General features: G+C 39.2%; 1 protein-coding gene and 1 long non-coding RNA gene across 2 annotated transcripts; one reads left to right on the forward strand and one right to left on the reverse strand.

Moving 5' to 3' along the window:
* Positions 2594-15912, forward strand: LOC109830489. Its single transcript, XR_002244310.1, has 2 exons — positions 2594-2865; positions 15215-15912. It is a non-coding gene; the product is annotated as an uncharacterized LOC109830489 (long non-coding RNA).
* Positions 9240-17055, reverse strand: LOC109830488 (putative multidrug resistance protein). The gene is made up of 7 exons (XM_020397755.1): positions 16656-17055; positions 16518-16572; positions 15428-15612; positions 14441-14898; positions 12556-13096; positions 10341-12211; positions 9240-10265 (listed from the first exon to the last, which is right to left on the reverse strand). Exons 1-7 carry the CDS (start codon positions 16881-16883, stop codon positions 9887-9889), a joined length of 3717 nt encoding a protein of 1238 aa, XP_020253344.1. The 5' UTR covers positions 16884-17055; the 3' UTR covers positions 9240-9886.

The following is a 17376-nucleotide window of genomic DNA, read 5'->3' on the forward strand; positions in this document are numbered from 1 at the left end:
TTGTTATCTGTTAGCTTATATTAATATATGAACGTGGTATCTCACCATGTTTCCTCTTTCAAAAAAAAAAAAGGAGAATCTTCATAGTGACTGCTTGATGGAAAATTATTTTGTTTATAAAGAAAGTACCAGGTGATTTGTTCTTTTGTTTTTTAACAGAAGTGATTTGTTCTTTCTAATCGACAAGTGTGCAGTTATTCTTTTTTCTAATGTTTGTTGAAACTTTGTATAACTTGCTGATGTGAGAAAACTTCCTTCTATTCATGATGGTCGAGAGATGATGGTTCAACCAAATCAACGGAGACAAGGAGGATTTGGAGGAACGATGATGAAGATGGACCTTCACAACATGTTAGTTGCTCGTCACAACCAAACACATGCAACCGGAGAGCAAGCTCATGCAAACTCAACTTCCTAAAAGATGACGACGAACTTCCCAAGTAACCAGAGCGAGGCAAAGGATATTGAGATGATTTCTAGGTTGTATGTTCTCGATGTATGGATTATTTGTATTGACATTATTCAAATCATCAATATGGATAATCTGTAAACAAAAGAATATTATATATTTAGTTTTATTGTGATATCTTGGTTTATGGAGATTATATGTGTTGCCATGACGTGTATACAATTGCTAGTTGTGGTGTTTTGATTTTTTTGCCGAGATGTATATGAAGTCATTTATTTATAAAATTTATATAATTGGATATGTCCATGAGGTGAAGTAGATATTTTATATGCACATGAGATAACTTATATACACAGGAGACGGGCTTGGAGATGAGCTTGTGTGTTTTTTGTGTTTCTGGGAAATATACAGGGCAAGTAGTCCCATTTACTATGCATACACGTTTTTTTGCACATCCAACACATGCACCAATCCCCTGTATAATGTTTCTGCAAAATTCACAAAACTAGCAGTCCCGTGAACTCTTAAGGGTGTGTTTCGTTGCTTCATTTAACCTTGGTTTGCTAATTTGGTAAATAATTTTCATAAAAGTCACTCAACCTCTCAAATATTGATATTAGTCAATCAATCAACCTCTCTAAACATTTTGCAAATTAGCCTCTTAAATTTAAAACTAGTCCCCCAAAATTTTAATCATTTTCAATTTTCTCCCACAAATGTTCTTATTTTGAATTTAGTCACTCAAATGGATTCATACAAACTTAAAATTAGTCTCTCGAATAATTAAAGATTTGGAATTACTCCCTTAAGTGTTCATAATTAGTCCCTCAAATCTTTATAAATTTTGCATATTACTACCTTATATTTAAAATTAGTCTCTCAATTCGTTAAACATTTTAAAATTCCTCCCTCAAGTGGTCATATTTTGGAATTAGTCCCTCAAATGGTGGGTATTCTCACCCCACTTATATTTGGCAAATATTTTTATCTTATTTGGGTGGTAAGCACATCATGGTGATCACAACCATGGTATTTTCTATTTTTTAGTTTGAACCACACTAAAAAATGAGGGAATCAATTCACAAATCAACTATTTTCTTGTCTTTTCAAATTGAACCAAACTAATAAAAGTGGTGGAAAGTAATCATGCCCCATGTTTTTTGACCAAACAAACATAAGAAACGCTCTTCTAAGAGTGAGGAAAACACCAATAAGTAAAGGAAAGTGGGTATTTTGAAAATGAAGGAAAGCAACCCGTCAGTAAGCTCTTGTTTGGTTTGACTGAAAACGATGGAAACGAAAAGAAATAGAAAAAGAAAATAGATTTGTATTGTTTGGTTTGATGGAAAGATAACAAGAAAATGAAAATGAGAATCAAAGAAGAAAATAAGGCTATGAATTTTCGTTCTCAATTTCTTCCTCTGAATTAGCTAGTGAAAGTTGGGGAAAATTTTGTCGGGGCCGGTCGACCACAACTCCCACTATCTCGATGCCACTACCCATGTGCTGACAACTCCTGCTATCTCGATGCCACTACCCACTGCGTTGAGAAGAAAAATCCTCCATTGATTGAGTGTGGCCCCCACCACGGCTAAGACCATTATATTCAGTGGCCCAACTAGGGCATTTATGTAGGTTTAAGTACACTATACACATGAAAAAAAATCATGTACATAACTCTCTTTATAGGATATATTATAGTACATTACACTAAAACACCCATAAACTTTCAGTGCTTTATAGTAAACCCCCATGACTTTTCATAATCACACTAAACGCCCAATAATTTTTCCAGAAACCCCTCATGATCTTTTAGGTAAATTACACTAAAACCCCATGGACTTTCAAAATGCCTATTTATGCAATATTTTGGTTCTAATGTATGGGAGTTATCTACAAAACTGAAAAAGTTTATGGGAGTTTTCTGCAATTCCAAAAAAGTTCATGGGAGATTGGTGTGATTTTCAAAGGTCATAGGGGTTTATTGCAAAACACTGAATGTTCATGGGGTTTAATATAATTTTTATATATAAGGGTAAGTTAATGGTTTTTTTCTATCTTATTTTTATGTATTTTCCTTCTAATTTCTTTCTACAAGTTTCTTCCTAACCAAGCATATAAAAAACCTTATTTCTTTTCCTTTATTTTCCTTTTCCATTTCATTTTCTTTTCTTTCACTTTACCTCAAACCAAACACAGCCTAAAAGAAAAGATAACCCCCTGGCTACTCTAGTAGTTACAAAATCGACTTGCGTATCACTTGCTATTGCGGTGTCTCTTCATCCTCTGCTCTGAGACCTGTACAGATCACCTCTTTCAATTTCTTTAACTTTTTAATCTTTGAATCTCTTCAGAAAATCGAAGGCAAAGGTATTTAACATTGGAAGCGGGATTTTCTCAAAGAATGCGCATTTAGTACCGCCATTGACGTGCTCTCAAGATCCTAGGTCGTTCAGGTACTTATCTTGGAGACCCATTTTATGGGATGCTGAGTTTTCCTTTGCGAAGGTTTGTTATTAGTCATTGCTAACTTGGGCAATTCGAGGACTTACCGTAGGGTATTTTCTTTTGGGCATTCTGACAAACAATTTAGGTGCTTGATGCAAAAAACAATTGTGGGCTGCTAATTGCGTTAGTAGCTAAAGACTGCAGAAGAGAAAGAGAAGTTGAATTCTTGCACTTGATAATTGTCCCGCTCGTGGATTCGAGTATAAATTGTGTTGTCGAAATTGTTAGAGGAGAGTTATCCATGGATAACAATAAAAACAGGGTTATTATTACGAAACCCTCCGACAACTTCATTAGCAAGCTTCTTAACATTATTTTTTCCATCCCTGTCGTTAAAAACTGTTAAAACCCATTTAATTTCTGCCTCTTTCTCTAAAATATCCTTATACTAATGCTGCTTGATCTTCTTCCTCAATATTGCGACACCAACCTCCCCTTTCTTCACATCAAAGCCGAGTGGCCACGACCATTAATGGAGAGAAAATTAGTAGAATCTCGCCAAATCCTTTGACTTTACCCCCTATTAGGTATCTGGGATTTATATAACACGCTTTCATTCACTACATTCTTCTTATTGTTAAGATTATTAGTTAGAACTTGTGAAGAACATATCGGATAGTTTGCTATAGGACATGTAAAATTTTTCGCATATTTGAAGGTCATAGGTTCATGTGTCGCAACTTTGTTCCTGTTGAGATCGTGTCTTGTATTCGGCTGCAAGCGCTCAGATAGTTTCTTATGGGAATTTAAGGGTGGAGTTTTTTTGGTTTTCTATCATGCTTTGGAGTGAGAGAGGAACATAAGAAATGAGATCCTGAGAGATATGGTGAGAGGTTATAGGCACTACTAAGGTTCAGTATCAGTTGATTCTCTCTTATAATGCTTGTAATCTCTTGGTTATAGTGGATCTTCAGACTGCTTCCCTCTGGATTGTAGGTTGATGGTTGACTGAACCTCTAGTTATCGGTTCTTCACTTCTCCTTCCTTGTTATAAACATGTACCTTGTCCTCATCCTCTGTACTAATTACGTTCTTAAAGTATGTCAGTAGCATGTACACATAGATGAGTTTCTAATGTTTTTAATTAATCCTAAGAAGTCGAATTGTTTCAAACTTTGAAACAATAAAGAGTCAATATATTCCATGAAAGTACATCCTAGTATTTTGAATCTTGGGAAAGGACCTAACAGGAAGCATGTAGGAAGCAATCAGCATTAGCTGCGATCCATCAAGATATTGACGATCTTGGTTTTTTTAACCACAATTTTGGGATGCGTTGTCCAAACCCCAATCTGAGATTGCAGATCAGCACTTTTATTAGCCGAAACTTCAAACATTTGAACCCGACACTTAAATCATTTTATGTGGAAGGGATTGGATTAGAAGAGAATACAGAAAAGGAACAAACTTTTGGTTTTTATTCCAAACCAGTGACAAGTGAGTGATGAGAGGAATCTGACGGATACAAAATTTTGATTCTGTTGCAATTCATTTTTTTTTTTCAAGATTTGTTCCATCTGAAGGATCGCTTATGTACGTGAAAGCTATCGACAATGCGTTCCATTCTCTCAATTTTTGTTGGAAAAACCAATGCCGATGTCTCTATCAGTCTCTTTGATCTTGTCTGGAGGAAAGCAATCACCGAATGGGAAGATAAGTAACGGCACGGTTATTCATATGAAAATTTATACACGAGCCTGATAAAAGTCAAAAAGGTGTTGATCACTGGAATCAGACATTCAGACTGTGGGCAAGTTAAACCTTTCAACTGGTTGTAAATTTATCAATGAGCTTGGTTGTTTTTAAATATTTTTTTGTGCATTAAATAGTGGTCCTCGGTGTTTGGTTGTAGATAGTACGTAAAATTTTTTTTAACTTATGCTACAATTGTCGATAGTACGTAAATACGTAAAAAAGAATTTCAACTTATGCTACAATTGCTGGAGAGAACCGTACCTTTTTTGGATTCTATTTTCCTAAGGATTTTTAAGAAACATATAAATGTTTGGTTTAGTAAGGTGCTCATGTTTATATTCTCCAATTAAGTTGTTGTTTGGGACTGTTTTGTAACAAAAGGTCGAGTCAACAAAAATATGGTAACACCACTACTATTTGCTCATAACTTTAACATCACTAGTACAGAATTAACCTAGACTTTAAGGTTTTTCTGCTTTTTCAAAAAAGAAGATCCATGTTCGCTGCTTGCGGTTATACTGATTTTGCAAGTTGTTTTGGTTATCTTTTTATATTTATTAGTTTAAGAGCTATAAAGCTGTTTCCAGCCTCGCAACTCAAGGAATCTCTTCTGTTTATTTCATGTATTTCCAGTGCATCTGTGCTTGTTCAGACAATTCATAAGCTGAATTGCTGTAAAGTTTTCCTTGTGGAGAAATTTGGAAAATTCAGTTTTTTGCAGATTCTGTGTCATAAGTCGACTCATGCACAGGCATAAGTCGACTTATGGTAAGTCGACTTGTCAGGTCTGATAAGTCGACTTACGATCTGTTCTCCAGTTGTTGTTTTTCGCTCTGCCAAGTCGACTTATGCAGACTGATAAGTCGACTTACGACGGGTTTTTTGGAAAGTTCAGGTTCCTATTTGCAGTCTGTTTGGGTTTCTGTTTTGGTATAAATACCAATACGATTTGAGGGTTTTGTAGGAGCGTTTTGGGGGATTTTGGAGCACAAAAAGAGAGATCTTTCTGAGCTATTTGTTAGGGTTATTGGTTGAGAGGTTGAGAGATTTGTTGGGGAGATTAGTTGGTTTGTTTGAGCGATTTGTAATCTTAATTTGTACTCTCCTTCTCTATTAGTGGAAACCCTCCCCCTTCTTGCCGGTTTCTGTTTTGGTATAAATACCAATACGATTTGAGGGTTTTGTAGGAGCGTTTTGGGGGATTTTGGAGCACAAAAAGAGAGATCTTTCTGAGCTATTTGTTAGGGTTATTGGTTGAGAGGTTGAGAGATTTGTTGGGGAGATTAGTTGGTTTGTTTGAGCGATTTGTAATCTTAATTTGTACTCTCCTTCTCTATTAGTGGAAACCCTCCCCCTTCTTGCCCCGTGGACGTAGGTAATTGCCGAACCACGTTAAAATTGGTGTTTGGTTTGTGCATTGATATTTGGTTGTTTTTGGCCTTCTTTCATCGGCGTTTGTTTTGGTTCCTCGGCGCCGCCGTCAGGCACAACAAGTGGTATCAGAGCTCGGGCTACGTTTGGGCTATTTGGAGGAGTAGATCGCTTTGGAAGTTCGTCTAGGGCTTCGTTTGGTGATAAAGGTGGGATCTTTTTTGGTAAAAAATCTCGTCTTTTTCAGTTTGGATCTATTTCTCGTTTGTTTTCGCATTGGTTTGGTGGTGCTTTGAGGATTATGGCCGAGAAAGAAGGAGTTGAGAAGGTTTGGAAAAAGATGAATCGAACGGCGTGTGGTGTGATTAGGTCTTGTCTCACTCAAGATCTAAAGTATGATGTGATCAATGAGACTTCTGCAAAGAAGATTTGGGAGATCCTTGAGAGCAAGTATTTGACCAAGAGTGTGGAGAATCGCTTGCATTTGAAGAGGAGGCTTTACCGCTTCCAGTTGAAGAAAGGAACCTCCATTGGTGATCACATGAACCACTACACGAAGCTTCTTGCGGATTTGGCGAATGTGGATGTTAAGATTGAAGATGAGGACAAGGCGTTGTTGCTATTGAGTTCCTTGCCTGACGAGGAATATGAGACCTTCGTTCTTACTCTTATTAATGGGAAGGCATCTCTTTCGTATAGTGAGGTCACCGCTGCACTTGTGAATTATCAGCTTCGAAAGAAGGATAAGGAGACTTCGTTTGAGCCGGTAGCGGGGGCGTTGGTCGCAAGAGCAAAGGGTCCAAACCGTAGTGGGAGGTCGCAGTCTAGAGGGGCACATCTTGGAGTTCGTAAGAATCAATGTGCCTTTTGCAAAGAAGATGGACATTGGAAAGCCGATTGCCCAAAGTTAGTTGATCGAGCCGGGAAGAATAAGGGAAAAGCTATTCAAGCTTCAGAGGCAAATGTTGTCAAGGCTAGTGGCAACGATTCAGATTCGGATTCTTCGGGCTACTCGTTATCTGCACTGTCGTCAGTTTGTGTTGCCTACTCTACAGAGTGGATATTGGATTCGGGAGCTACATACCATATTTGCCCTAGGAGGGATTGGTTCTCCAGCTTTCAGGAGTTGGAAAGAGGGGATTTCGTGCTCATGGGGAATGATCACAAATGCTCTATTGGTGGTATTGGTACTGTTCGGATCAGGATGAGTGACGGGGTGATTCGGGAGTTGGTTGGAGTGAGGTTCGTTCCTCAGTTGAAGAAGAACATCATTTCACTTGGAGCTTTAGAGGCAGCGGGCTATAGGGTGACCTTGGCGGATGCACGCTTGAAGGTTACATTTGGGTCCATAATTGTGATGAAGGGCGTAAGAAGGAGAAATTTGTATTATTTGCACGGAAGAACGGTGATTGATAGGGAAATGACGACTTCATCAGATTCGGCTAGACTGTGGCATTGTTTGGTGCTGGGGTATATGATTGGTAATGTCGTGCATTGGTTGTTGAGGAGTGCTATGACCTGCAGATTGAAGTCCTGTGAGCACATTGGGATGAGCAAGACCGTGGTGGAGTTTGGCATTCCTATCCATCGAGCGAGGGGTCTTTTAGGAGGTGTTCAGTCAGGCATTTGGAGGCCTTCCAAGGAGGCATCATTGGGAGGTAATTGTATCTTGGTTTCCGCAGTTGATGATTGTTCTAGGCATTATTGGGTCGCGACCAGTTCTCGTTGGTGTAAAGTCCTGGAAGTCAACAACAGTTGGAAGAAGTGTATTGGCAGAAAGGTAACTCGTTGTTTCAGCTTTGATAGGGGTCCTTTCTTGCGTTTGTGCCGAGCTCACGGCAGTAGAAGACACTTCATTAGTGTGGAGACTTTGGGGCGAAGAGATGAGATGACAGTTTCGATGGGTCGTTCCTTTCTGGAGGAGGATCGGCGTTGGTTGTCGTGCATTGGTTCTGGAGCTTCGACATATTTGGGTCATCTTAGTCACAGGTCACCGACTGCTGCATTAGGAGTTATTGGATCTGGTGGAGCTGCTTCAGATTTTGGGTTGCGTCGGATATTTGGATACCCAGCATTTGGTCACATTGAGGATGTGAGATTTGATCCGATTGCGCGTTTGGGGTTCGGAGGCTCAGTTGATTATCGTTTGGGAGCTTCTGATTTTGTTCTGAGCAGGTATGTCACTTTTGACTCTCGGCAGGTGGAGAGTGTTGATCAGGTCATTTGGATATCGCAGCAGGTGGAGAGTGATGCTACTCCACGTTGGGTGGAGATTACTCCACATACTCCAGATCATACTGCGTCATTTGGGATTCCAGCTAAGGTGACACAGGTTGGAGATCATTTGGTTTTGGATGCAGATGATGGATTGGTTTTGGATTCAGTTGCAGCTGGTAGATATAGTTTGGATATGGCCATTGGTTTACCTCAGGTGGAGGTGTTTGATTTGTCTCAATTTGGGGTCATTGGGAATACTATCAGTTGCAGATCGTTTGGTGATATTGGAGAAGAGTTGCAGACTTTTCTATTTGATTGAGGGCCTTTGGAGGCCGTTTGGGTGAACTACGTGAAGGCTTGATTCCTTGGGCAAAGGATACGTAGGCAGTCATTTTGATGCAGCCGATTTGGTGAGCGACATCGACATTTGGGGTGAGTGTTCGCACTCCCGTTTGGGTCTCATTATGTGAGGCATTTGTTTGGTTGGTGTCGGCTCAGTTTTGGGAAAACTTCGCCGAGGTGGAGAATTGTGGAGAAATTTGGAAAATTTAGTTTTTTGCAGATTCTGTGTCATAAGTCGACTCATGCACAGGCATAAGTCGACTTATGGTAAGTCGACTTGTCAGGTCTGATAAGTCGACTTACGATCTGTTCTCCAATTGTTGTTTTTTGCTCTGCCAAGTCGACTTATGCAGACTGATAAGTCGACTTACGACGGGTTTTTTGGAAAGTTCAGGTTCCTATTTGCAGTCTGTTTGGGTTTCTGTTTTGGTATAAATACCAATACGATTTGAGGGTTTTGTAGGAGCGTTTTGGGGGATTTTGGAGCACAAAAAGAGAGATCTTTCTGAGCTATTTGTTAGGGTTATTGGTTGAGAGGTTGAGAGATTTGTTGGTGAGATTAGTTGGTTTGTTTGAGCGATTTGTAATCTCGATTTGTACTCTCCTTCTCTATTAGTGGAAACCCTCCCCCTTCTTGCCCCGTGGACGTAGGCAATTGCCGAACCACGTTAAAATTGGTGTTTGGTTTGTGCATTGATATTTGGTTGTTTTTGGCCTTCTTTCATCGGCGTTTGTTTTGGTTCCTCGGCGCCGCCGTCAGGCACAACATTCCTTCTCTTTGGAATCATTTCTGCAGCAAGTTGTTATTGCCCTAGAATCATGGTTATCGCGGTCTGTTGTGTAGTTGTTTTTCTGTCCTACACACAGCCACACATATTCATCTATTGCCGTAAACAAGATTTTTTTTCTTCGTTTAGTACCAATTTTTTTTCCTTAGCTTATATTTTCCTTTGTTCATCTGAGTCCTGCAACAGTGAGTGCTTTGCTACATTAAAAGTGGCTCCTCAGTTTTCTTACCATTTGCACATTGCGGGAATTTGTTATTATAACTTCCAAATTACCTTTTTTGGTATTATCTCACCTTTTGATTTTAATGTTTTTACTGTGATAAACAGCTTTATATAGGCTTTTCATCTACTAACTCCTTTGTGTATGATTAGCTTTGCAAAACTCGCAAGCTTGACGATGCTTTATATTCTGTTTCTTTGGATATGCTACATATCAAATTTTCCAACTACTACTTGTAATCTCATTGTGCTACATATCAAATTTTCCAACTACTACTTGTAATCTCATTGTGCTACTGTGCTATAACATAACCTAAGTGTTTCATTCAGATTGGATTCATTGCGAATAGGGTGAGTATCCTCCTTGTAGTCTGATCAGATTGTAGTATGAGCCACCTCTTCCTTTAGCAACTAGCTCTGAATGTGATCCCTGCTCTACAATCCTCCCGTTGCTTATCAATGCTATCATATCCGCCTTTTCTATTGTAGACAGATGATGAGCCACAACTACACACGTCCTATTTACCATCATCTTGTTCAGAGCTTCTTGAACTAGGTTCTCTGATACGCTATCAAGTGCGCTGGTTGCCTCATCCAAGAGCAATATAACAGGGTTCTTTAGTATTGCTCGAGCAAGGGCAATCCTTTGTTTCTGTCCTCCAGATAGCTGGACCCCTCGTTCTCCACAGTAGGTTTCATATCCATCCTCCATTGAACTGTCAGGTTTCAGGCACCACTATTAGAAGATGAAATAAAATTATAAAATGTAGTGTTTATTAGTTGAAGACAACCATATGAATTCATGAGCATTGGCAAGTGCTGCGGCCTCAAGTACTTCTGTGGAAGTTGCATTCTCACTTCCGTATGCAATGTTGTCACGTATAGTACCTGCAAAAAGAGTAGGCTCCTGACTGACTAGTGCGATATGTGACCTTAGAAATCTTAAATTGTAATCTTTGATGTTCTTTCCATCAATTTCTACTGAACCCTCCTGAGGATCGTAGAATCTCTCGATCAAACTGATTATGGTTGATTTTCCTGAGCCGCTCTCGCCAACCAGCGCTATGGTCTTTCCTGCATCCATCTTGAGGCTCAATCCTTTGAAGATAATTTGCTCTGGTCTTGAAGGGTAGCAGAATGATACGTTCATTAGTTCTATGTTTCCCTTGATCTGCCTCTTCTTCTTGATTCCTTTAGGATCATCTGGCTCTACTTCAGTGTTCCTGTCAAGAATTTCAAGAACCGATCGGACTGCATCTCCACCCTTTGCTAGATCAGAAGTCATGCTTCCTGCATCTGCTATAAGCTTTCCGGTGCTCATCAGGACAAAAAATGTCCGAAACATTTCTTTAGAAGTTATATAGCCTTCGGACATAAGCTTTCCTCCGTACCAGAATGCCAGTGCTGTACCAGCTGTGATAATGAACTGGCAGCTGAACAGGCAGAGGCCCGCGATCCAAGACTGCTTAATGTTTTCGCTTCTTGGCCCTTGGAGTGCAATCTCGAAAAGACCCAGCATTCTTTTTTGTGACGAGAATGCTGTAATAGTCCTTTGGTTCACCACAGCTTCGCATGCCAATTGACTCCCTTCAATTTGCATCTTCTTGGCCTTCTTGGACATGCTAGCCATCATAACCTTCCTGAAATAGAAACTTCCTATAATTAAAGGCTGAGCAGCGATCATCACAACTGCGAGCCTCCACGCAATGATCAATGACAGCGTGAAAGCTAGTGCAGCTGTCACAGAAGCCTGAAGCAGCAATGACAGACGATCTCCAACTAGCGACCTGACCTTGTTTGCATCAGTGGCTAACTTTGAACATATCGCTCCATTTGAATTTGCATCTTCATCAAACCAACCAATCTCGAAGGAAAGAACCTTTTTTAGCATCTTCTTCCTTACCCTCCTTGTCAACCGCTCTCCCATGACGGCAAAATTGTAGTGGTTGATGATATTGGAAATGACATTGATAAATGCTAAGGATATGAAAATGACGCTGTACCGTTTTGTGTTTGACTTGATAAGGTCATTGTCTTGGAGGAAGTAGACTGATACTATGGAACCCAAGCTATAGGAATATGCATTTTGAACTACTCCGATTGTAGCTGCACCAATGCACCCTATCAAACCTCTTCTCCAGTCTCGTTCATTCATCTTCATCAGACGCCACTGCGAAGGATTAGAGGTCTTTCTATTTGCTTTCGTGGTATTATTTTCTGAATATATGTGGACGGGCGATAGTTCTGCGTTGCTATAGTTTCTTGAGTGTATTGAATTTACCACATTGTTTCCAATCGGAGACATTAATGGACTTTCTCTACTTATAGTATATTCTTGTAGCTGAGCCATTTTAGAATAGACTCCACCTTCTCCACTCATATAAGTAAGCTGGTCATGGCTCCCGAGCTCCACAACTTCCCCCTTGTTGAGGACAGCAATGAGGTCTGCTCTTCTTAATGTCGCAAGCCGATGTGCTACTATTACCGTGGTTCTCCCAACTGAAGCATGGTCAAGTGCATCTTTTACTAGTTTCTCAGATTGTGCATCTAAGGCACTTGTAGCTTCATCCAGAAGCAGTATCTTGGGATTTCTGATCAATGCCCTTGCAATGGCTATCCTTTGTTTTTGCCCTCCAGACATCTGAAACCCGAAATGCCCAACCTATTGAAAATAACTGATCATCAGATTACCCACTGACTTACTAATTAGTATATCAGGTTTAATTGCTGGTAGACCGCCTTACTCCTGTACCATCACCCAATTGCCGATTGACCTACCATAGTTCTATTCTTGCATATAGCATTCTGAATGGAAGCTTTTATTTGACTCTCTTACCCTCAGGGGTTCTATTTGTCAAAAGACAAATCTCCTCTTTCTCTGAGGGTAAAATAATTGAAAAAATTTCACTCAAGAAGTCTATCTACAACAATAAAACTAAAGGGGGTCTATCGGCAGTTGGGTGACAGTATAATTAGACTGTTAAAGTGTAAGATTAGATAGCTTACATAAGTATCGTATCCATCGGGTAGCTTGGTAATGAAATTATGTGCATTAGCTGCTTTTGCAGCACTAATAATGAGATCCGTAGATGCATTCTCATTCCCAAATAGTATGTTTTCCTTGATGGAAGTTGCAAAGAGGACTGGCTCTTGGCTAACCAAGCCCATCTGAGATCTGAACCATTCGATACTCAGTGTTCTAATATCACAGCCATCAAAGGCAATTGTTCCCTTGTCAGGATTGTAGAACCTCTGGAGCAAGGAGATGACTGTGGACTTACCTGAGCCACTGCTACCAACTAGGCCAATGGTCTGCTCTGCTGCAATGTAAAGATTTAGGCCACGAAGAACAGGGTTATGAGGTCTCGATGGATAGCTGAATTCAATGTTTCTAAATTCAATCTCGCCTTGTGGGCTTTCTATAGTTTCCCCTTCTTGATTGTTGGATTTTAGTGAAGGGAGCCTATCGGTCATCTTATGTATGCAAGAAGTAGCCGTTATTGCCTCTGACAGGTATCTGACATTTGGAAGTGCGCTCATAAGAGACCTGAAACATTAGCACAGTTTAAAATAATCTCATGGAAGTTGCAAGCAAGATGACATCTCGGTACCAAATATAGTAAAAGTTGTAAATCTATGTGGAAAGAAACGGGGCAATGTCCTTGCAATTTTCACTCTCTTTGTCGTAAGAGAGTAGTAGTTCAGAAATTGAATATATGGTGGAGCTGGAGGTTGTATGTAAGAATGGTTTTCGGAAGAAAATTGTGGAGCATTTAGTATTGTTCTGTCCAGCCATAATGAATTCTGATTGCTTTTTAGAAATAGATCCATTTTCTGCTCTTTCTGTTCGGTCTGCATTCAAATGTGCCTTTCACATTGTCATCATATGTAGCCTCAGGCTATAGTTAAGATTGTGAACTATGCTCCTTTATCTGAAGGCAAAAGAGGATTCTGAGAATAAAGTTCAGTTTCGTATTTGAGTAAAGGTGACAAGTATTACACAAAAAAAAGGATTGTTGCTTGGTCCTATTTTTGTGTGGGCACAGGAAGTATTTACTGTTGTGGAGCTCTTGGTAGATTTCCATGAAATACCAAAGGATGGAAGTATCTATGACTTCGTCGCGCTTCGTTAGTATGATATCTTTTGTTATCTTTCCTAGCATTTAGTTTTCCTGTTGTCCTATAAATTACTGATACTCAATAGGCATAAGCATAAATGGAAATGGGATAGGCATTATTGCCATAATTGTTATTAACCTTTTTGTATCACTATTAAAGCGCAAATAGTTCGCCACTTCATAAGACTATCATGTAAACATGACAATTTAATATGCATGTCATGGACATTATTTTGTTAAGGTGTTTTTGCATATATACCCCTCAAATCTTCTATATTTGCATATTTAACCCCCCAAATCTTGATATTTACAAAACTAAATCCAATTCTCTCTCATTAGGTTTTTCTACCCCTCCAATTTAGCAATGCTGGTTTCTAAATAGGGCAATGTTTAAATTTTCCAATAGCTTTGCAATATTTTGCCATTTAAAAACTAAAATCGTTAAGTGGGATGGGTAGAAAAACTCAATCTCAATTTCAGAAATTGGGGGATAGTTTTGCAAATACCAAGATTTTGTTTTTATTTTCTTTTGGCGGGGCGGGGGCGGGGGGTTATTTTGCAAATATGGAATATTTGAGGGGTATATATGCATAAGACCCTTTTGTTAAACATGTCAAGTTTTCTGAATACATAGACATATTAGTGCTATGTTAGTTCTTAGTTGTCTAATGAACAAATTTCTTTTTACCATTTTCAAACTTCAACAGATAACTAGACCTGGAAATAGTGATACAAAAATGGGTGTTACCGTGACAAAGATTAGGCGTACTTACAGTCCTCCCAAGATGACACAGATTCCAGCAACAATGATGCTGCCACCTTGGGCTCCCTTCTCAGTCACCAATACACTCCCATACCATGTCTGAAAAGCCCATATAGCGTATATCATTCCCATAGTTCCAACTAATATCCCCTTCATGAGGCCTTGCTTTATCCCAAGAGCTGTAGTTTTCTCAAGCGCTTGGCTGAAACTTTCCATTGTCTGCCTCTCTCCAACATATGCCACCACTGTCCTAATCGATGAAACTGCCTGGTCAGCAATTCCTCCAGCAATCCCATATGCTTCTCTTATGTCTTCAGATACCTTCATCAGAAGTTTCCCATACACAACACCGGGTACGATAAAGAGAAGCGATAATGGAAGAGCAGCCAATGTTAATCTCCATGAATTTGTGAAGGCAACCAAGAGGGTGAAGAAAAATGCTGATATGTTAGCTAGGATGTTTGGAATCTGCAACGTAATAGGGAGGTAGATGTATAAGTTGAGGTACCCATGTAAGAAGTAGGGTAAATTATAAGGAACCCCCTTAAGAAGAAAAGAAAAGAAAAACACCAATCTATGACCGTTAATGAAACTGTTGATTTTGGAATAGAGTTTTGTTCTCCAAACTTCTTCTGTTCAGATATTTGCACTTGAGTATGTGTCTGGGACAGTTGTCTACACCAAAAATTTTAGAAAGCTTGGGGGTTTAAAAAAAGAAAATGAGAAAAAGTTTGTTCTTGGATAAAGTAGAAGTTAGCCTTTTTAACATTGATCTTGCATGCAGATGTTTGTTCAGACGTCTGACAAATCAAGCTCTGTGTCACTAACGATCATAGCTGAGGTGGTTTCCTTCGAATCTTTTGGATGATGGTTTTCTTGAAATACATGGTATAAATGAATAGTGAGACAGGAAGTGAAATTGAATATATGGTATAAATGAAGCTGGAATTTACCCTAAGAAATAAATGGCGAGACAGGAAGAGGGAAAGGGGAGGACCTTTTCAGCAAGGGCATCCTGAATTGTATCAGTATCAGTTGAGATAGTGGAGATGACCTGATATGTAGCAGTTGTGGATGAATTGCTGTCAAAGAAGCTAACATCTTGTTGTAGGACAGCCTCGAGATACCTCAACCTCATCCGAGACGCCTGCCTTTCAGCAGTTCTTGTCCAACACAGTCCTTCTGCATCCATGAATTACGCAAGTCAAATTGGGACAATGGTTACTGCAGGGTTCCCTTGACTATGATTTAAATGAGAAGTAAAAAAGAATAATCATATATTTGCATCTTCTTATAAATCATTAGCATTTGCCCAGGTGAAGTCTATTTCTTCAGATTTACCTTTATCTGTAAGCACAAAATTTTGCTATTGTTGTCAAAAATAGTTAAAGTATTGTATATTAAAGTTCTATTGTGACATTTCACGGTAAGAAACTGCTATCATTTTCATATGAGTTTATGTGAACTTGCAATGATCTAACATTTGTGCTGTTTTTCCTTTACAATTCTCTGAAAGAACACACATAAGTTACTTTTGTGGATAGTCATCCTGGTATAGTAGCATCTATAATGCTCCATGGAGTGTTCAGAAGTTCATACTGAAACTCATTTTGATTCTGTTTTATGCCCCCAAGAATTATCAGTATCAGTAGCACAAGTCATACTGAAACTCATTTTGATTCTGTTTTATGCCCCCAAGAATTATCAGTATCAGTAGCACAAGCTGACAATTAATACCGGAATCCATCAGTACATTGATCTTTCAGAGGTTTGCACAAAACCCTTCTGAACTTTATAAATCAGAGAATATTACTTCCCAAATATGATCTGGTTGTTGTATATTGTTTGCCACATGATTTGTCATATATTGTTCAATCTGTCAGACTGTTTATGAGCTTCTTTTCATTAGTTTAGACGGTTTAGTCAAATTTGGAAGTTGGGGGCTATTTTATCAGTTTTTTTTTGGGTGCGGTGGCGTGGGGGGTCTCCAAATTTCAGGGGGATAATTTACCTCCTAATATGCATTCACCTTCAGAAGGATCATATTTCTAATTCTCATCTTGTTGCTTTCACTAAAAATTGCTTACCGAGAAATGCAGCTGTTCCAACTCCCAGGGCCACATACAGTAACTGGACAGCAAACTGCGGCAACAACATATATCCTCTTCAATCTTTCAGATCAAATAACTAAACCACCAAATCAAGAAGTACCGAAAAAAACGAACCTTGTCTGGAGAGCCAATCGAAAGAGAGGTTCCATCAGCCCCATACTCATTGATAGTCCTAGCAAGAACCAGCATTGTCAGAGGCTGCATCAGGCCATCCACTATGCTTCCTATCGTCCCCAGAATCACAAGCAGCTTATCTTTCCAATCCGCAAACCGAAATAACCCAAGTAGAGATGAAGATGAAGGAGATGATGCATCCATATCAACCAATCTCGATGCACTCATAAAGAAGACTTTTGATAAGAGGAAGGGGTATAGTTGTATTGAACTCTCTTTGTTTTTGGTAAGAACAAAAAAAGTGTAGGAGAGAATATATCCGCTCAAGTGCCGAGAGTATCCAACCAAAGAATGATTGTTTTCTGTATCTGATCTTTTAAATAGGCTTGAGGAATTATTAAAGGATGTCATTAAAATTGTCTATACAATAATTGACTCTTATTAGAATATCTTGTGTATAGTCCAACAAAAGGATCTTGTTATGCTGAAGTTTCATGATTCTGTGCCAGTTGGTGACCGAAATGAGCTCATCCAACAATCTTACGAGGCTGTACGAAGGTCTTTCCAAAGGTTCTTACAGAACTAGAAAGTTTAGATGGCCTAAATTTCAGGAGATGCTTTTGTGGAAATTTTCTACTTGACGTTGACCTGCGGATTTGGATCCTCTCCACTACAAAAAAGTAGTGGAGATACCACTACTTTTAATCTCAAGCGTTGATTA

Source organism: Asparagus officinalis, chromosome 2 (genome assembly GCF_001876935.1).
Source record: "Asparagus officinalis chromosome 2, Aspof.V1, whole genome shotgun sequence".
NCBI lineage: Eukaryota > Viridiplantae > Streptophyta > Magnoliopsida > Asparagales > Asparagaceae > Asparagus > Asparagus officinalis.